The 23,209-nt window shown below is 34.3% G+C and overlaps 1 protein-coding gene across 2 annotated transcripts in view; it reads right to left on the reverse strand.

Moving 5' to 3' along the window:
* Positions 1–12,364: 12,364 nt before the first annotated feature.
* Positions 12,365–23,209, reverse strand: part of LOC136849080 (uncharacterized) — a 1,041,516-nt gene continuing 1,030,671 nt past the window's right edge. For both annotated transcript variants that reach the window (XM_067122009.1, XM_067122007.1), the window contains one exon: positions 12,365–12,994. In XM_067122009.1, the coding sequence (XP_066978110.1) occupies positions 12,733–12,994 (262 nt within the window). In that variant the 3' untranslated portion in view covers positions 12,365–12,732. The remainder of the gene's footprint in view (positions 12,995–23,209) is intronic.

Below are 23,209 nucleotides of genomic sequence, written 5' to 3' on the forward strand. Positions count from 1 at the left end.
TTGCCCAAGAATATTGTTTTATATTTTTCGTGCATTATGACTGCAATTCCAGAGGTTTAGGGACTCGTTAAAACATACAGTTGGAAGTCTGTATCTTTCAAAAAGTATTTTTTTTCTACTCCAAAATTTCCCTATGTGGGTGTTTAGGAGAAATTACTATTACTGTATTATTATTGTTACTGTACAAAGAAGTGAAATTTCCTTTAGAATGCATCTCTCATTACTCTGCACACCATTTTTATTTAAGAGAAGAAATGTTATGTCAGTGACAGCACTAGCACTATCGGTCTTAGGATAATCCTGTATTGTGCAACAACTTATACTCAAGAAGTTCACTGAATAAAATGTTTCCTTCTGAATAACAACTTATGCTGATAAATGCAATTGTTATATGTATGGATTTTATATATTAAACATTGACATAAGTAATGTATGTTGCCACCTTTTCCTTTGGCACAAAATATGCAATCTTGTCAATACTTGCTAAAAAATATTATACTTATGTTATCAGATATGATTCAGAGTCCTCTAAAAAATATATATTCTCTGCCATGGTATTTAAATAATTCATTAATAGCAGCATTCATGTAATTTTGTACTAAATATCCTTTAATCTCTATGTTTTTTTTTCACATAACAGAAGAGTGTAATACTATCATGGCACCAATTTCAGCTTCAATATTATTAGGGGATACTAAAAGCAATTTTTTGTGTAGTACTATTGCACGAGCCTGTGTTTGGAATATAAATTAGTCATAAATTAGTTCTTTCGTTCAGTTTACTTAAACTACTCCGTGCTACAATATCGTATTAGAGTGCTGATCATAAAGAAGGGGAAATGCCAGTTAGGAATCTATAGAAGAAGGGTAATGCATCTGTAACCATTGCCTCTTTACATAATAAAATTACTCAACCAAATTTGTTACCTTTACAGGACATGCATTTACTTTCTTTGATGGCAGAGATATCAAATATTGTATCCTTGCTCTTGACAATAAAACATACTGCATCTGTTATAAGGCTTGAATCAACAATGAAAGAAGATTTAATCTAAGAAATAGCAGTTAGAAAGGAGACAAATAAGTAAATATCTAATGACTTAGTTTTTTTACATAAGTGTACAGTATGTGTATTCAGTCTTAGAACAAAACTGATTGCAACCAAGGCTGGTAGTACGGTACGGAATGTTTTTCCGTACTCCGTACCTGGCTAAAATATCGTACCGTAATTTCATACCGTACCCTCCATTATTTTTCTGTACTGTACACTACGGTAAAAATAATGTACCGTAATTCCGTACTTTTATCGTACTATAAGCAAACTCAATCAACATCAGTAAAATCCCCTCTTTATGAAAATTTCAATGTCAACAGGTGTAAATTAGCAAAGGGACTTTATATGCACGTGTATATATTCAGTTGTCGTAATAATAATAATAATAATAATAATAATAATAATAATAATAATAATAATAATAATAATAATAATAAATCATTATGAGACAATATGGGATTATATGGCTGATGCTGTAAACGTTTGTAGCGTGTTATTTCAAGAAAATTACACCTAGACATAAACATGTTAATTAAGGAATTCCAAACACACATATACACACATGCATGGTATGTTACCAACTGAAATGTTAAGTACCTTAGTGATCTCCTTGTGCAATCACTGAAGTGGCCAAATATGCATTAGTAATTGCTTAGTGATATGTCCAAGCCTAAGGTACGGTATGGTACAGAATTTTGCCCATTTTTTCCGTACCTGATTCGTACCGTACTGTACTTTGTTAAAATATCGTACCGTAATTCTGTACTGTACGTATAGACTAAATATCTACCATACCGTACTGTAATGCCAGCCTTGATTGCAGCTGAATGCACCAACTATAAACTTTACAATATTTGAAATCATATCAGGTGTGCTGTAATTATTTCTTTGAGATTCATTCTGCCTCTTTTTTCTTTGTTAAAGCTCGCTACTGTGAAAGTCAAGATGCCTTTTGCCTTGCTCCTAGCAATCTGTGAAGACTATCAGTAATAAGTAATGATTATAAAATTTTATAATACTGATGGTGATAAAAGAATGATTATTGATTTGATGATAATATATCCTAATATGATGCATATCAGCAGTAACTGTAAAATAACTGCATTCATATAAGCAGCAAACCATTGCCTCATTAGAGTGAGTTCACATCTGTATAAAAAGGACATCCATTTTATCATTTACCAAGATCTTGTGTTCTTAAGGGGTGAGAGATTTACTCAGGTGGAGTAATCCCCCAATCCTACATTGTTAACAGATTTTTTGTGCTCATATGTTACTATAATTTTCTAACCTTTTTTTCATGTGTTATTCAGATACTGTTTCCTGTTTGTTTCACTTCAGGATGACCTTGTGTATTTATCCAGTAGTACAGGCAATACCACTTCCTGTTGTCTGCATTTTAAAGTGCCATGTTGGGAGCCTTTATAATATATATTTTTGGCTGCATTCTTATCATCCCTTTATTTCATCTGCATAACTCCTTATTCAAGATAAATGACTACATTCTGAGGGTGCAAAGGATCTTCATTGCAATGGTCAGCACTGTCTATTTTCTAAACCAACTCTCCAAGGTTAAGCACTATCACAAAATCTCCTTACAAGATTCCTTACTAACTTGAAGACAGAAATAAAAGACAGGAATGATTCACATTGCATTTTAACCCATTTAAGACTGAGGACCTCTTTGATCTAAAGGACAATGAATCTGTCCCTTTTCTGGAGTCTAAAAATAACATTTCATGACAAAACATTTCATGCAGAAATCATTCTTACCATCTCAAGAATTTCACGGGTCCATTTTGTCCATTGGTTGTCTTTCCTACAGACCCTACTGTATCAGATTGCAGAGCACCTGATTCTGAACTGCAGAATCTTAGATTCTATTCCCAAGTCGTTAGGGAGAAAGCACTTACATTGATGAAGACTTTAGATAACCCCTATGTTGCCTTTTGGATACAAACCACATAACCTTGGGTGGTAAGTCCTACAGGCCCCAGTTACAAGTTTCTCTTCATGAAAAATCCCCTCTACTATCACTTTACCAAACCATTTCCAACTTGAGAGATATCAAATTAAAGTCACAGAGCTCCCTCAGGGTGCTGAGTTAATCTACTCAATTTGAAAGGAAAACTGCCTAGCCTCTCTTGACCCTCTTATCAAGAAGCTCCCCTGCTTCTTTCAAGGACCTGTTTACCTGTTGTCCTAAAACCTATTCTTCTGTTTGTATGAACAAATTTTCTCAAGTGTACTTCATCTTTCGGCTCATCCTGCCCCATTCCACCTCTAGAAAGACTACTTGGAGAAGAATATTAGCAAGGTGTCTGCTCTGGTTTGCTTCTCCAAAAGGAAAGGACAAAATTAATTCCGTCAGCAATCTCTCCCTAGAGAAGGAATGTTTGCTAGTTAAGGAGTGGTACATTTTACCAAGGCCATCTTTCCTTATTTGGGAAATTGATTTCACAAGACACATGAAGTGCATTCTTTTAGATCCATTCAAACAGAACTGGAGGACTTTACTCTCTTTTCCACAAGCAGACTTGAGAAATTACACCCTTGATGGTTACTGGACTGCAACATCTTCAAGAAAGTCACTTTTAACCAATTTCCTTAACTACTCTTGTTCCTAAATACTTTTCCAACAGGTTGGGGTTCTCATATTTCAGACTTGACAAAAGAAGTCTGTAGGGCAACTACATACAGTATATTAATTACCTTGAACTATGTTGGTTCTCCGTAGAGAAAAGTTCAGACTGTTGTTTTTGCTTTGTTCCAGGTTACTATGTTACAGAGGACTTCTTTAACCAAGAATGCCAGTTGATGACTTCTATTGTTTGTGAGGGGATCTTGACTGGGGCTCATCTCATGTGGGTGTTTCTAAAGTATCTCAGAAACTACCCAACAATTCCTCCCCATCTGCAGATTAAGAGGTTGTTGATAATGTTATTAACCCTTGGGATGATTTAGAGCCTTGTGCTGTTCTTCTGCTCAGATAACAGATCTGTACTGGACAAGACAGTACTCTGCAAAAACTACCAAGTGACTCTCAAGACCCCATGGTAGTCTCAGCAAAGAGTGCTAAGTGGGCTTCCATGACAGATCTGTCCTTGGAACATCACTGTGGAGTAGTCTCTGCTATTATCATTTTCTATTAGAATTTAAGATTCTCCTGCCTTCTTAGAGAAAGGCTTTTCTGACATGATCCCTTCATTCTTTCAACGTACTTAGCCTAGTGACAGGTTTGCGTAGCTGGCATACTGGGAAGTTCCTCTTCTCACAGCCATGCTTTCCCTTACTAACATATTTTTCTATGAAGCTTAGAGAAAACCTTATCCTGTTAATACTGTAGTTGTTGTGTAAAATAGATGGCAGCCATTTCCAGGTTCTTCCTCAGGAACTGAACCCTTTTTTTTATATATATATATATAAAACTGACAGAGAAAGTAAGGATGTCTCTTCTAAAATGGGACTATACTCTACTCCTACAGTCTGAAAAGATCACTCTACAAGCACTCTTCTTCCTCTTATCCCTTGTGCCTGCTTATTGTACTGGTGAACATATCACTAAATGCTACACATACCAGAATTTTTTTTATGCCCTCACTTCAAAGACCAACTGGTAAGTAATCCAGATGATTGGTTGGGATCCCATTTCATCCCATCTCTTTTTGGATCAAGGGGACAGTATGAGATGTTTCTATACCTCATCAGGGTTATGAAAAGTATATCACTGCCAACAAATTGGTAAGCCTTATTATAGATGCACATTAATTACCTTTTTATTTAAAGAGCCCTTCAGTAAAGATTTCCTTTAGGAATTAGCAAGGTATCAGAGCATAGATCATATATCATTTCACGTCACACCCACCCCAAGAACTGAAAATAACATTGTATAGTTGATTCCAAGGTATCCTTTCTCAATCCATCTTCAAGACCAAAGCTATATGTGATAGGAATGGGATTCTTTTGTGCATTATTGTAGCCCTGAAAATTGGTTTCATGTTGCACCGTTTCTTTTTCACCTTTCCTTAACCTTCATGGCACAGTGTTGCTACCTTATTTATAGAAGGTTTACTAAGGGTGAATTCTTTCTTCCTTAAAGGGATACCTTATTTATAGAAGGTTTAATAAGGGTGAATTCTTTCTTCCTTATTGGGATGCAGCTCTTTACTTTAATTGCTTTCATGCTGAAGGTCTTTGACTATTGTAAGGAAATGGCTTTACTGTACTTCATTTCATTATAACTCTTCAAGAGATTTTTTTAATACACTTCATTGTCTTAGGCTTGGGTCTCCTATCTTCTATTGCCCCTCAGGTCAAGGTCCACCACCTCTTGATTAATTAGTTATTTGTATAGCTGCACCAGAGTTTATAATTAAAAATGTTCATAGTGATAGCCCAAAGGAATTGTTCATATGCAGCACAAAATAATAGTCTTTTCAAATAAATTACTGCCAAATTTCCTGTAAAGGGTTTGTGCCCAATACTTGTCATTTGCTCTAGGCTGAAATTGACACATTATCATTATCTTTGTTATTATTATTAGATAAAACTCTTGACTCACAGGGTCAGCCCATATGGTTTATCTTTAATTAATAGCAAAACTCAAGTTTCATTTCATAACTTGCAGTTCTTCAAGAATCTGATGGGAACATTGAAAATGATGAAGAGTTTTCTTAAATTTCCTTGACTGATTTGTCTCCATAGCATGGCAATTGACATTGGTTGAAGTTTGGCCATAGGCATAAAATGTGTTTAATTGTCACTTTAATGATCCACCTGACCCAGTCCTTGTATTCATTGCATAAGAGGATTGGGTCAGGTGGATTATTAATTAAATACTGGGTCAAACAAGCGTTACCAATTCGAAGGCAGGACAGACCGATTTCAAATATTTATTAATAATGTTACACTGAACATTCTACATGCAGAAATTCAGTAATTAGCAGGTGGCCATAAAGTAACTGTTTCTCAAAGAGAATTCAAATTATCAGAAAAATAATACCTTTTACAACCAATAAAGGAGAAGCAAGACAATGCTGGACGGAAACATTTCCGTGACGCCGTGAATATGAGATATGAAGGGGGATAATCTGATCGATATACTTGAAGCTGGAGAAGACCTGAATATACTTATCAATGAACTCAGAGTTTCTGATGTGGAATCAGTAATAAAGAAACTTGGGAGATCGAAAACATCAGCCAGTGATGGAACCACCAGAGATGATTTCAGCTGAAAATGAAATGACATCTTGGATACTAACTACAGTTGACTTCCTTTTTTTTTTTGCAGAATATTGAATTCTGATGATTGGGAAATGGAACTTATACTAAAGGTGTCCCAAGAAAGGTGGCTTGATCAAATGTGATAACTACAGAGGCACTGATTTGTGTTAGTTGTACTGAAAATATTCAGTATTCTTATTCTCAGTATGATGGAGAATGAAACAGATAAAATACTTAGAGATGAAAAAGCTGGTTTTAGAAAGACAGGAATTGCACAGATATATAGTTATGTTGCACAACAACGTATGAAATTTTAAAATCTCCTTATAATTAATTACCTTTGTTGATTGCCAGAAGGCATTTGAAAATGTCCACAGACCAATATTATGGAAGGTCTAACATCACTGTCATTCCTGTTAAATAAGTAAAGCTAGTAAATTATCCATGAATGTAGTAGATGCAAGGTTAATGCTGACAGGTATATTGTCAAGTGAATTTGTAGTAAATAGTAGACTTTATAATGAAAAGAGTGGTTAAAGATGGAAGAGAAGGTTTAGATTAGTGTAACAATGGAAACTTGATAGACTTAGGATGTGCAGATTATGCTGTTTTAACAAGCAAAAACTCCACAAGGTTTACAAAGCTTGCTGAATATAATGCATCATATATCATATTAAATCTATGCCAACTCAAATAGTTTATACAAGATGAGTAATGCTAAAACAGAAGATAAACCTTGATAAGAACAATCAAAAGCCTATAAACAGACAAAATGAAACCATGCAGTTTTGCAGTGTTAACAAATAGATATTGACAACAATAATCTACTCCTTTTTGGCTGTAACAAGGGTTTCCATTTCAGGAGTAAAGGTTGTGAGGTTTTCCTGATTTTTAGAGGACATTGTACAAAAAAAGATAGTGTAGCTGGTGTTACACATATCTGTAATTCATTCTGCGATACTGCCAACAGTCAAGTGGTCCCATACTATTTATAAAAAATGAAGTTTCACATGGTTTGCAAAAAATATTTTGAATTCTGTTCTGATTGTGGAGCTTGACTAGTCATTTACTGCTAGGTACAGTTATATTTTTGAGATATCAGTGGACCTTAGTTTAAGATTTCATGTCAAAATACAGATGGTGTTTCTGCCAAAATATTTTTGGGCAAGAGTGATGCATTTACAACAGAGATAGAAACAGAAAGTATTCCTTGTCTACATATCACAATAAAACAGTTTTCACACAGCCATTTGTACAAAAAAAAAAATGTCATTTATCCTTGCAATTCATCAGCACAATTCTGAACAAAATACATTTTCTCCCATAAAAAAAAAAATAAATAAAACAGACAAGGAGCATAAACCTGATGAGGTCATTGGACTATAACGGCTGTTAATGTTTACTGGATGGCGTGAAACCCACTCTTGATCCCCAGTTAACCCCTCTCCAACTCCTACAAATTTTCTAGACACAACAGTACCTTATATAATAAGTTTCCACACTTAATCTTATTCTTAATTCTATTTTGTTTCCAGTGACTTATTTTTTACTTTTGGACATGGCACCATCTCATTACATAGTAAACATGTGAAAAGATCTTAAAATATTTGTTTAGGGATTACAAGGAAGGTAATACTAAAGTAAGGGATACCTGTCCTAATGGGCAGAAAAGTAAATATTTCAAAGTATTTAAAGAAATTTACTGTGTCAAAGCCATTTTAAAATGACCACCTTAAGTTTACATTATTCAAGGTTACATTCTTACGTTTTGTTTTGCAGTTCTTGGTCCTTGCTTCAAGTATTGTCAAAATATACAGCTATCTTTATCTGCAGCACTGATAGTATAAAAGATTGTTCTTATACACATATCTCACTCATTTTTCATTGAGGCAAATTTTACTAAAAACATATGTCAAAATTATCGTAATTCACAATTATTAATTATATTATTTGTATCATTTATGACATCTTATGCATAACACTAACACACCACAAAAACATCTAAATAAAACATGCATAGATGAAGAGGATATTACATATTGCATGAAATCATGACATTGATACTCACAGTCAATATCTTTGTACAGTACAACATCATAATTCCAGTCTAAATAAAACCTTTGGCATATTCTTTTCCTCAGATCTCATGACACCACTACCGTTACATGTGCGAGTGTACTTACATACATACCTACATAATAATATATAATAACATATATATACTAATGTATTTATGTATGCACAGTATATTTTATTTAGTTTCAGAGCAGCATGAACTTATCCAGGTGTCAGACCTCTTGTAGATAAATATTTTACAGTGCATTCCTTAATGTACATGAGAAGGAACAATAACACATCAAAGACGAATCATCTCTTGAGATAAAAGTACCAGACAACTTGGACTGGAACCCAAGAGACTGAATTCTCAAGTCTCCAAAATTCCAACTAGCCAAATCACTGTAAAAAATACTCCAGCTAACCTACAGTAGTAAAATAGTGGATTCTCTTTTATTGCATATCTATATACACAACTTTCTGTGATGCTATGTAAAATGCGGGAAAGATAGACAGATTAGTTAAAAAAGATGCATCCCAAGGGAGAAATATATCGAGTGTCCTATTATAGAATAACAAATTCTTGACAGTGTATTATGTGATGAAAAGCGTATGGTAATTTGAAAGTAATTATTTTTGTGTTTCTGGTCATTTCATAATCTGCAAATTTCACTCAAAAAGCAGTGTTATATATCTTAAACTAATCTGTTTTCCACACTGAAATTTGTGTTTATCAGGGTAAAAGAATCCTGTTCCTAAGCATAACAATTTTCTCTGGAAAGCTGAAATGCAAACCTTGGGGCTTACGAACATATGAAAATCCATATGCAAAGACCTAGTTTGATGACAAACTCGTCTTTAAATTAGGCAAATAATACTAAATGCAGCAGAATACATTGAGTTCAGTTACCTCCCATGGGGTCATTAAGGGCTTTTAAAAATAAAAATGTATTCAAGATTGTTGAAGCATTTGGTGAAAAATGGGCAATTTGAACATTGGGCTGTAGTAAAAATCTTAGGTAACCATCATTTCACTATGATCTCTCTGAGTAAGTTTAGGCTGAAGTTATTTCATATCAGTACTGTGTAAATTTTAGCAAACTGAAAAAATATGCCCCATGACAGAAATGTGATGATATAATTTTTTCTTGTTTCAAGTACTACTGTACTGACCTTGTCTTTGACTAACATCTTTCTATTCGTTGGATATAATTAACATGAAAAGTTATAGAAATTTCTCCAATTCAGTTATACTGACTTGAATATCCATACTATTGGGACTTGTGAATACTATAGTATTCAAGCTTATTATATTAGCAATATACTATGCAGTATGGAATTCTACATTATCATAAAGTGACCATCATATTCTAGAACCAGAGTGAGAGATCATACTAAACATCTTTAATCAGTAACTGGCCTTTTTATTTCATTTTTATTTCGTTGTACATGCAATTACACCTTGAGCTGGCATGCCTTATCAAGGGTCTTCATTGAATGAATATATAAGGTTAATTAAAAATATATTCCTTATACATATTTCATTCAATCTTTCCCCAAAGAATACTTGATAACTATATCTGTCAATTAACTGATAACACTGCCTATACAATTTTGTTATGCTAGGACTTGAAAACATCAGGTTAAAACACAAGTGCAAATCTCTTAAAAACAATAAATGTAACTTGTTACTAAAAGCCCGCAAAAATTTAGGTACATTCACAGACTTTGCTTCCATTCTTGCAGTTATGTATAAATAAAACTTGGACTACAACAATGATGCTAATAATCCATTTGCCAGGTACTTAAAAGATTAAAATAAAAAATATCAGTCATATCTATAAAATATATGCAAAATATACTATATATATATATATATATATATATATATATATATATATATATATATATATATATATATATATATATATATATATATATATATATATATATATATATATATATATATATATTATATATATATTTATATATACACATTATATATATATATATATATATATATATATATATATATATATATATATATATATATATATATATATATATATATTTTATATATACACATTATATATATATATTTTATATATACATTATATATATATATTTTATATATACACATTATATATATATATTTTATATATACACATTATATATATATATATATATATATATATATATATATATATATATATATATATATATATATATATATATATATATATATATATATATATATATATATATATATATATATATATAATAAATAATTTCACACTCATATTTATACATATATTTATCAATGATTTATGTACAGACACAAATATTATGAAAAGGTCTCGGCAAAAAAGGACCACTTTCAATGCGATATAAAGGCCACTTAATAAATTTCCTTCACCTTTGAGATGGGTTCTGATGGTTCTCTTACATGAAGGCACACAGAAATGTTAGGTCCTGTATTTAAAAATTTCTTTTTTCATTGTAATCTGACCTTTTGACTTCTGCATGTCTAGTCTTGTCGTCAGCTCCGTATTTTTACCTTTCAGTAATTGGATTCACTAGTGTTGACAAGCAAAGGAGCCTGTTCCAAGATTATGTATGTGAGTATTTATTAAACATTACAGCAAGATCACACCTATCAAAAATTATTATTTCCAATGTCCTTATTCTCATTTCACTGAAAACCAGAAATCCCATAAGAATAAGTTTCATTTTGCAGGACTAAAGAAAAAAAAAGATTAACCTAAGAGATTTGATATGGTATGCCAATAAAAATGTTCTTTTATTTCATTAGCATATTTTAAAGAACCAGCAGCAGTACACTTTTAGATCATTACAAACACTTGTATTCCAGAGCTAACAGTTAGTTCATTGGAGAGGAGGGAACTGTATGAGCAATCTTCGGACAGTAATTGTGAGACTTTAATTTTTTACCAAAAATCAACAAAAAACATTGATGGAAGTCAGCAAATGAGAAAATTTACAAACTTATTAATTCCTGTAACATGATTGGAGTACTATGTTCATAAAGTAATTCATGTGAAGGTTTAAAGCTTGTGTTATGAGATCTTACAAGGCTGTTTACTGCTCATATGAATGATAGAGATATCATTTATAGCTTGAAATGCTATAAATTTCACAATAATCATGATATTTAGGAAGGAAACCATCCTGTATAACTTTATTAAAAATTGTGGTTGCACCAGCAGAGATTAACTTATAATGAAGCTTTTTATATTTTCCCAATAATTCCTCTTTCTGTATGGAAAGATCATATAATAACTGTCCTATATTTATTCTCCAACTTTTCAGGAAAACATGCTGAGTTAACTGCAGCAAAATGTTAATGGCCCCATTTTAATTTTTTTTTTTTATAGGTAATTGTATATGTATGATGGTAAAATGAAAACATTCCCAAATGTGTATATATCTACTCTTAACATGAAATAAATATAGGACAATTGTTATGTGATCTTTCTCCTACAGAAAGTGGAATTATTGGGAAAATAGATAAATTTTTAATTAAACTCTGCTGATGCAGCCATAATTTCTGGGCTCGACCTGTGTCAGCCAGTGAAATTGGTTCCATTTAGCACATTTCTAGGTATAAGAATTGCTACATATACCAGAGAAAAAAGCTATCTAGAATGCCGGGGTTACCACCCCCAGTTTGCTCATCTATAATAGATGTCGATATACACTAAGGGTGAGCTATCGGCATCTATTATAGATGAGCGAACTGGGGGTGGTAACCCCGGCATTCTAGATAGCTTTTTTCTCTGGTATATGTAGCAATTCTTATACCTAGAAATGTGCTAAATGGAACCAATTTCACTGGGTGACACAGGTCTTCCCCCAGAAATAGATTTTTCCTTTGTCAAAATCCCTTTTTTAATGAACCATTAATAATAATAATAATAATAATAATAATAATAATAATAATAATAATAATAATAATTCTTGGAATTCTCTAAGTTTCAAATCATCTGATCCTGAAGTATTCTTTATTATTCTATTTCAATTATTCCCATGGACAAAGGAGCATTATACTACTCCTCCCATGAACTTGGAAGGTCTGCAAACATTTTAATGTCTTGAGGCCAAAGCATCACTGGAAAACTGTTAAATTACTTATAACTCTATCCAGCTGAGAATCATCTTATCCCATCTCTTGAACATTCAAACTAAGAACATTTCACTACTCCACCATTTGTCATCATACCTTATTTATTGTTAAATCAAAGGATGCAATAAAAACTAACATTCTGTAAAAACAGTAATACTACATGAAAGAAACCTAAAGAATTGACTTGAGGGCTCCTCTCATTCAACAATATGAAAAGATACAGAATGGTTTATTGTTTCCTGGAGGCAGATGAAAAATCAAGATGAGAAAGACCGCACCGTGGTACCACATCCGCCATTAACAGGCTTGTACTTGACTTGATACCTGGGGTCTCCCCTCAAGGCAGCATGAGAGGAGCTGCCTTTGTTACTGCTGCTACTGCCAGAGCTACGCTTTGCTGAAGGGCCTGCTCGTGATGGACCCTCTGGAGGACCACACTCTGGATCAGAGTCTGAACTTCCAGTGGGTGACACTAAATGATCCTTTGGAACTTTGGAGAGCTGTAGTCGCCTAAGGAACCTGCAATGAGACATCCATATTTCAGCAACCCTGCAACAGACACACAAACTGGGGCAAGGAGTAAGGAGCTGAGGTTGCTGGGTATATATACTAAGAGTTAATGTGTGGGGAGGAAGGCACTAAGGTGGCTGTGAGGATATGTGAATGGTAATTGTGGTAGTTAACTTCCTTACAGTTGAACATAGAGGTATACAGTAGTGTTCTTTCATGTAAAGCTACAGGCTCTACCCAAAATGTAGTAGTAGCATAACTTCAGTACTGTACTCTGATAACACCCAGTGAAAAAAATTCTAGTGTATTCTTTAGGAAGAAAAATTGTATCCCTTGTATGTGGAAAGCACAATCATCTGTAAATATAACGCTAACTCAACTGTATACCTATAACCTCCATCTGACTTATGGAGTTTGTAGTGAAATATGTTCCTCACTCAAAACTATAAAAGTGGAAAATTATGAGATTAATCTTACTTGTGGCAAGTGAAATTGATTCCTAGGTTTTCTATGATGACCTTCACAGTATTTGTTGAAGATCAAATGTAAATTAATACTCTGATGTGGAAAAGGCATGCTTGATTAATTTAATGAAGTATTTTTCCAGAATTATACTGAATGTACCCAAATCTGCACAGAGAGAGAGAGAGAGAGAGAGAGAGAGAGAAACTGTCTATTACTCATGCTAAAACTCCAGGTAAGAGTATATCTTTAGTTACTCCAGCTAAAACTCCAGTTAAGAGTATATCTTGAGTTAATCAATCTAAAACTCCAATTAAGAGTATATCTTTAATTAATCAAGCTAAATCTCCAGTTAAGAGTATATCTTTAGCTACTCAAGCTAAAACTCCAATTAAGTGTAATCTTTAGCTACTCAAGCTAAAACTCCAATTAAGCATAATCTTTAGTTACTCAAGCTAAACCTCAAATTAAGAGTAGTATTGTATATCATAAGTCACTCAAGCTACAACTTCAATTAAGAGTACAGTATGTATATCTTTGCAGCTTACAATTTATTTCCCTACATTATGAGATTATCCTTTCCAGCTGTAAAAAAAAGAGCATCATTTGATGTATGACAGGGCATTTACTTATTAAAATACAGTATTTATGAATCCTACTTCAATGACATTATTGTGCCATCATTTAATGATAATTTCTAAGACAGAGGTTAAATTGCTAATTCTACATTTAACTACATACAGAACAAAAACATTTTCTTGAGTAATAATGCAGTTCCAGCACTATGTGATGGAATCAAGGCACATCTGTAATACAGTACGTTATTTCAATACTGGAAAAATAATGCTAGGTCTTCAAAAGGAAAATTCTCATTTCTTATCTGAGGAATTTTTAAAAGAAGTCAAGTCACTTAAATGAAGGCTGATGCAAGTGTTCTACAAGAATACAAAATGAGGTAATTCTGTTAAATACAGCAGCAATAATAAGTTCTTTCCTTGGACTATATGTATGTAATATATATATCTGGGCATAAAACATTTAACAAAGGAGCAATCATTTCTATAGCCCCTTGGATCTACCAATAAAACAAAACACAAAAACAAAGTAAAATCAGATTAATGAAGTAATAAGAACCTTTGAAGTTTTTTGTGAACATTTTTTCTATATAGAAAATGTTAACTTTTATGTGAAATATATTCCTTGTTTTTGGGAGGTAGTATGGTTACTTGAATAATTATTGTATCATACATGCTGTACATCCTATAGTAGCAATTTATTTTTCTTAGAAAGGTCTTTAAAGTTCTGGTAATTTTTAAAGATGAGCCATACTTAGAACAGATTCATGGATGATGCTTACAATTCCTGTTTTAGTGTGTACTGACTGAGTATTTCTAGTGTAATGCACATTATCTGATTCAAGTTATGTTACCTAATACAGTAAAATTATGCTATACTGTATACAATGCCACAGACAGTGTGGTAATTATGGGAGCAAGTGCATCACTTGATTGAAATAGTTCTAATAGAAGCCTATTTTGGAGTTACTTTATTATCATCTTTAAAGATATTGTACCTTGAAAGTTAAAGACATTGTACCTTGGAAAGTTGATTAAGGTCACAAGTTCATACAAGGCTACCTACACTGCAAAGTTGGCTGATACGTAATTTCTAAACAGTTATAAAGTCTTTAAAAAATTTCATAGTCATTAAATTTTCCAGGGTCTTCAGATAATTATCTTCATAAAAAGTGGTTTATTAAAACAGAAAAAATTCTTTCCCAACAACACAAATGTTAGTTAATATTTTAAGTACTGTAGACCAGTGAATCAAATTCTTCGATTCTCACACAGCCTACGTAAAAGGTTTGTTCTTCAGTGAGATTTGAAAACTGACGAGAGTTGACGATACAGTAGTTGTACAACTAAGACCAGTGGGAAAGGATGAAAGGCAGAAAGCAATGCATGAGGACCAAGGGGATGATGCAAAGAACCATTAGCACTTCGTATAGTATGCCACACAAAGCACATTGTAAGCCGGTATATACAGTAGTACCCTCTGTGGGAACTGTATCTATTGAAATAATAATTAACCTAAGTGAATGCCTGTATGGAATCCACTATATGGCCAAAGGATTTCTTTGGGCTGTTTTACAGAAAGAGACATATAAGAGAAGCAATTAAGAAGATAAGCACCGGATTCAGTAAGTTTTCATTTATTTCCATTTTCAAAAATTACTCCTGCTGTTACGTACAATTGCTTTTCACCGTCTCCTTAGGAAATTATTCTATTTATGTCTTATATTATAGACAGTCTTAGCCTCTTTGGCAGGTCAGGTCCAGTTGGGGTCATCTTCCAGAGCCAACTAGTCCCATCAAATTAAAACTCTTGCCTAGGAAGTGGTTTGCACTTATTTTTTTAGTCATCTTGTGAATTTATTATGTGGAAGTTTGAATAGCCTTTGAAGTAACTTAACCAGCCATGCCCAACACTTTCATTTGTGCTACACTTGACTTTATTCTTTTTTAACTAATACCTTGTTTTCTTTGTGACTATTGATAGAAGTCAGCAACAGTTTTATTTCCCTAGTGGGCAGATCTGATGTTCAGTTATGTGATAATTTTATGACAATTTTCTTATGTCATTTTCAAATTGCTGAAGATTGAAGAAATCTTTCAAATGACTAACTAATTAAAGCTTTTACCATTTAAATTACTTTCATATACTGTACATATTGTACCCAGTAATATTTACTCTTCCTGAAACTTAAGCAACATTGTGTTCATATCATGTTATAAAATAAAATGTAAGGAGCATTATGGAGACTGACTAATATGAAAAGTTTTATGATTCAGTTTACAGCTCAGCAAACTACTTTGATATTTTGTACTTATCATTTATGCACAAAGGAGACTTTCTAACTCTTTAAATATTACACTTCTAAGTGTATGGTGTACAGTAATTCCTAAACCAATACTAAATGCAAGAACATTCTAGAATTTCTAAAGACTTATTTTGCTAGACATTCCTATGATTGAATCCTATGCATCTCCTCCAGAGAAAATGGAGAAATAAAAGAATGAAAACTTAGAGAGATCTACTTGTATTCTGGACAAATGAAAGTCCCTTGATCCTATGTACAGTGGAACTTGATTAAAGGTACTGTATATTGATATTAATTTTGATAATCCATTCCATGGTCTATGCTGAACCCATAAGCAATGGAGTATTTTGAAGATGTAGATATTAACGGCTGCCCTTTTACAATAACTCTTCCAAGAAATTTATCACTGTTTTGACAATAAGTTAAAAAAAAAAAAAAAAAAAAACAAGGATCCTTTTATCCAAGATCTGACTCATTGCATGTTCTGTGTAATTTGGTTAATTTTTAAGTTTTTAATGTAAATGATGTTTAAATGTTTGGAACTTTTCCATTATTTTGTAATAAAATCCAATTGGAAGGTTTTTCTGAAAATTTAAAATAAGAACTATTACACATGTTGATCTTCCTAACTTCCTGAAAGATGTCCCAAAATGTCCAGTTAAAAAACACAGTTTATCTGAGTGGTTATAACAGTATGTATTTCAGATTTGCTTGGGCAAAGATTTTGAGTCTCTGGTATAAGGCCAGTGGCTTTGTATGCCTTCAGTATAAGAGACACAGTAGAGGAGTAACCATCTTTGAACTAAGTGCCACCAAAGCACGAGCCCTCGTAGCATATGCATACCATATCAGATTTGAGGTTCGAGTACCAACCTGCACACGATGTAAGGTCAATTAACTTGAGGCATGACAAAAGAGAGTATTTTTGCTACTTGTTGGCACTGTAGTAAATGTGATGCTTTGTAATTTGTTATCCCACTGTGGTCCTATAGTATTTAATTTTGATGCCCTGTCTTCAAAATTGTTAAAAGCTGTTCAAGCCCCAAGTCCAAATCAAAATAAGAAAGTATGAATAATAACTTCACACAGTGCTGAATGCAAAATCAGTGCTCTTAATTTGGATTTCAGCAAAATTATATTTCACTTACTCTACTGTACTGTAGTAATGAATAATGACCTTGAAAATTTGCTGCAAATTAAGATTAGTTATGTTAAACAAACTGAACTGCTGTTAAAACTTCCAGCTGTGAGCTGATATTCCAAACTAAAAAAGAAACTGTCTGGAAGGCATAAGAATATGGTCATAATTTTTAACACACATAACTTACATATTGATGATCAGATCACAAATCTAATATTGAAATTTTCTTACAAACAATTTCTTCAACTATTCCTACAAACTATTTGTTCCTTTTGGTCTACGGATTACTCTCATTTCTGTGAATTCTGTGTTCACTTTTCCCTAATATATTCCTTCCCTCTAAAGCCATCCATGACAATGAACATGTATGACGGGTTGACTTATACTATACTATCGTTATGGTACCTGTAACTTTGTCATACAGAACATTTATGTATGAGTGGGCATAAATTTGGTTACTGTATCGCTCACGATCTTCATATTTTAAAATAAGTATAGTACTTTATCTTTACAAATTGTGGTGGATCTTTATTTAAAAAATCAAAATACGCTTTTTAACTCACTAGGACTGTATATTCATCTGTTTCCCACCAGATGTGCTGGAATGTTTACGTTTAGTCATATTTCTGTATGCCGTCGTGTTAAACAGACGGTCATGATCGGCTGTAGTGATGTAGATGATCGAGTGTTCGAATTTTAGACCTTTTACGTTTGCTTCAGTAGTTCGAGCAGCGTGTCAGTTCTGCTGTTTTCTTTTGCCCCCGGTATCGTTCCCACCCCCCATATAGACAGTTACCCTCCCCCCCTCTTACTCAGTTTGTTCTCTCTATCGTCTCGTATTTGTCACCTTGTGACAATTATTCCTTTTCGTATAGCGGCTCGTCCTTTTTCCACTACCTGCTTATCTAGAGTGTGAGTTAGCCTGGTGTTACTCAACTCTCGCTTTTCAGTATTCGCCTCTCGGATGCCTTCACAGTTACGTGATGACGTCATGCAAAACCCTCCGTCCAGTATTTACTCCGGCATACCGTGACGTCTCTACTGACGGATTTCTCCGTTAAGACTTTCGCGTTTCAACAGTGTTTTGGGTGATTCCCATTTAGTATTTAAATAACGTTGCATATGCTTACTTTGCTTCGTTTTCACTTCCTTTTACCGAGGATGATTCCGTTAACGGTTAACGGCCCCGTTTAGTTTACTTTTTACCTCACCTCCTGTTAAAACGAGTAACAAGTTAAGCGGATTATGGTAGGCTGCGTTATCATGAAGTGAAGTTTTGGGAAATGATTTATCAGCCTTAGAGAAACGGAAACTGTTTAGTGTTATTAACTCTGCTCCTAACTCGAGTAGTGTTTTGTGATCGCAACCGTGTTGGCCGAGTGATCCTTTTATGCTCTGATGCCACTACATCCGTTTCCAGTTTTGAAGGCTTAGAGCGCCGCTTCAGTGGCTTCAGCTGAGAAACTGAATTAAGACTTGCGTTACGATATACGTTTGTCACTACCTTCTGTTCAATTTTCTGTTTCAAGTTCTGGGACCTAGGAACGAAGACCCTGGTAAGGTAATGTTGCTAATTGTGAGGCGAAAGTATCTTGAATGCCGTATTCTTAGCGTTACAGCCCGGACTCTGTAATTACAGAGTAATACATGTCTAGGCCTATATTTTTGGGTATTATTTTATAAGTTGCCAATACACACTATGAAATTGTAACTTACATTTTTGAAAAGAGCTCTTCATTCTCATTATTTTGAACCCCATAAACACTATGCGCAAATGATAAATAAAAAATTAGAAAATTTACCACTTATAAGGCAAGAATACCCCCCCCCCCTTCCCTCCATAGCTAATACGGCAAAATTATAACCAGTCAACACCCATATGTGAAGTTATATTGGTATTTTAAGGTTCTTTTAGTGCCCTATTATTTTCTAGTCATTTTTGCATGAAAAACTCAAAATGGTTTTTCACGCAAAAATGGCTGGCTGGTGTCTTATTGGCAACTTATGAAATTTTACCTATTTTTGCATGCATATGTAGATATGTATGTATATATATAGATATATAGATATATAGATATGTCTTATATATAGAAATGTATATATACACGTACACACACACACACACACACGTATGTAGCTATGTCGTCTCTGCTCAGTCTACATCGGGTCCCTCCTTTTGTAGGTTATGTTATATAAGGCAAATTTTTTCTAAATTCAACATAGTCTACAATACATTAGGTTAACAATCCCATGTTTACATATCTTTAACTAAGGTAACATAGGCCTATTGCCATAGGTTAGGCTGTCATACCTAAAGATAAACATGGGCCTTGGCTGGAAGAAGGCCAAAGTTTTGGGACGTAAGGGTGGATATAGGCTATCAGTCTATAATGGTTAAATAGATAAATTTAAGATATTGATGATGATAACAGTTATATTAGTCTTGAAAATGATAAGATAAGCTCTTCATTGGGATAGTTGGTGGAGCTGTGGACTAGCACTGTTCAGGCCTGAGTTCAAGTCTCTGGCCGGCTGATGAAGAGGTAGAGGAATTTATTTCTGGTGATAGAAATTTATTTCTGGCTATAATGTGGTTCGGATTCCACAATAAACTGTAGGTCCCGTTGCTAAGTAATCAATTGGTTCTTAGCCACGTAAAATAAGTCTAATCCTTCGGACCAGCCCTAGGAGAGCTGTTAATCAGCTCAATGGTCTGGTAAAACTAAGGTATAGATACTTTTTTTTTTTTTTTTGAAAATGATAGACCTACTTCTCAGGATAATGGGATGACAGTCATATTCCTTTTACATGCCAGTTGTAAAGTTAACAGAACAGTTGTGTAAAATCAATACCCCTAGGTGTTAAGGAGACTACCAAATTTCTCAAACCTCCTGAATCGAGACATCTAGATGTCTCGAGATGACCTTAGTGTTAAGGTCATCACCTAGGTGTCTCTGATTCAGAGGTTAGAAATTTTTTGCACTTAAGTTCCACATAGAATTTCCCATTTACTCTCGATTTCTGCTGCAGTAGAGTTCTGGCTCACATTCTCAGTGGAGAAATTTTACACTTGCAATCTTAACTAAAGTTTTGAACTCCCAGTGTAAGTAGGCTATGTAGATCCTCAGTAGGCCGTGTGCACTTTTTTCAGAAGTTTCTGGCAAAGGGTCAAGTAGCTCATTTGATAGTGATGGTTCTCAGGGAAAGATACTTTGTACTTTTTGTTATATTTTACCCCTATCAACTTCCTATTATCCTTCTCATCACACAGAAAAGTTGAGAGTTTGGAAGGGTAGTTTGGGCAGTTGTTATGCAACAAGGACATCGAACCATGGACATGTCCAGTCTCAACAAGTTTATTAATTTTATACCCCCTTTTTGGGGTCTTTCAGTTTGGTCCTGGTGGCTTTTCGGAAGGGTAAAGGATAAGTTTTGTAGGAATGTAAGACGTGTACTTCCATTTCCTGGTACTCCTTCTGTCGAAGTATAGGCTACAGTACTGTAGTATTCTCCTGTGCTGAAGTCTTAGCAGTATGGATTCATCAGCTTGGTATGAGACTACTGTAGTTCTCCCATATTTAGACGACTAGTTCATTTCTCACTAAATTGGTTTTTGATGAGAATTATGGTTTTTTATGAGAATTATGTTGTATGCTTAACCTTAGGAGTGGACATTTTGTTCATTGTTGACTATCTATGATTTTCTGACCCAGTCAGTTGTTTATCTGGTACTCAGGATAACTATCTTTTGGTAGAAGTTTTTTTCCTACAAATAGAAAGTTAAAAATTTTTCTACCACTGTGGAGAACTTAAATGGGTTGGTCTTTAGACCTCAAGAACCTTTATGCTGCCCTCAGATGTCTCAGAGGCAGATTGAGGGGCCATTCTTAGTAACATTTGAAGTCAGGAAGTGGAAGTGTAAACATCCTAATGGAAGTGTAAACATCCTACAGGTCTTGGCAGTTTAGAATAGTCTTATCCAAGTCTCAATACTCACATAAGACAACAAGGAGACAAATCAAGAAATTTGTTCTGGCTAGCAAAGAAACTACCTTATCCTTTGGACAGAGTTCAGCAACATCATTCCTTTCCTTGTTTTGCCCTAGGGCAAGGTCTCCAATCAGATAGTCTCCTCTTCCTCAAGTTTGCCAGAAGTTGTAGAACCTTTTGGGACACCCAAACCCCCATCTGTTCACGACTGCCCAAAACCCTAGATTACCAGGTTACTGCCCTCTATGCCAGAATCCTCAGGCATGGGCAGTTGATACCTTCCTCTTAGAATGGTCGATTGTAGACCTTTAGGCTTTTCCTCTGTTGGCTGTTTTTGAGGAAATACTCAACAAGTTGTGAACTTTGCAGATCACAAGGACAATTTTGTTAGTGTATCATTGGTCTCAAAGGGAATGGTTCTCCTAAATTTCTTTCCTGATGGTAGATGTTCTTTGTCTCCTCCCATTCAGGAAGGATCTTTTCAGACGGTCTTATTCTAGAAGATTCCTTCTAACCTCCACATACTTCATTTCACCATGTGGAGAGTGTCAGTTGCCCGTTGCTAACTAAGGGCATTTCTAGAATGGCCAAGGAAGTCATCTTTAAATCTAGAAGGCCCTCCACTGCTAGACTTGTGTTTCAATGACAGTTGTTATTTTTGATCCTGGTGCTTGTCCTGAGTGATATCCAGCACCTGTTCCACTAGGTATCTTGATTTACAAAGCAGCTTTCTTTCACAGTGATCAAAGATCCTACTTTACATTGCTTTCAGCTTTACATCATGCTGACTAGAATTTTGCTCATGACTTAGAGTTTGAAAGGGTTTTCAATCCTTGTCCTGGGAATTTCTTCTTCCAATCAGGATTTACGATGAACTTTAGATGTAAGCCTTCAGGTGTTGACATAACCTCAGTTAAGCCCCTTTAATAAGGTATCACTTAAGAACTCGGAAGACACTTTTCTTTTATCTCTTGTCGCAGCAAAGTGTATTAGTGACCTTGAAGCCCTTTTTTGTTGGGGGCTTTGTTCTAGTGGCAACCCCTCTCTTTTCTTTATTTACTTGGAGAAAAGATATAGAGGGGTAAGCCCTTCCCACTTTTGGTTACAATGCTTAATTTAACTACTTTGATAGGCAATGAGGAAGTGGCTGTCTTATTGTGCAGATTAGACCTATAAGAGGTTATATTGTAAGCTTCAACCCTATCTTGTTCTTTGGCTTCGCTCTAGTGGCACCCTCTCTCTTTACCTTCAATGCTTAGAGAAAAGTCTTAGAATTGAAAGCTCTTCCCAGATTTGTGACAGTGCTTAGGTAGCAATGGAATAATGGCAGTTGTATGTCCCGTTAGAGCTCTTAAGGGTTTACCTAAACAGACATAAACCTGTAAGAGGAGAAGTTAAGAATTTATCTGTGGTGTTAGAAGCCAAACATTCCTATAGCCAAGATGGCTAATGTCTATGCACACACAGTTGATTCCTGAGTATTTTACCTGGGAGATAATCATCATGGCTTCTGTACTGTAAACATGTCTTTATTTCCTTTAAAACCACCTTCTAGGGAAGGTTATCTTGCAGCTCAGGTGAGTTACAACTATTTTTTCCTCATTTCTTTGCAGATGTTCAATTTTAGCATGTGTTAAGCCCTTAGTCCTATCATTGGAGTGGGGACTCTTTCTCCTGAACCAGGTATGATAGTAAACTTGGCTTTCCATCTTATCATAAATTATTAGGAAGCCTGGTGTTGAATTTCGGG

Source organism: Macrobrachium rosenbergii, chromosome 20 (assembly GCF_040412425.1).
Source record: "Macrobrachium rosenbergii isolate ZJJX-2024 chromosome 20, ASM4041242v1, whole genome shotgun sequence".
Classification (NCBI taxonomy): Eukaryota; Metazoa; Arthropoda; class Malacostraca; order Decapoda; family Palaemonidae; genus Macrobrachium; species Macrobrachium rosenbergii.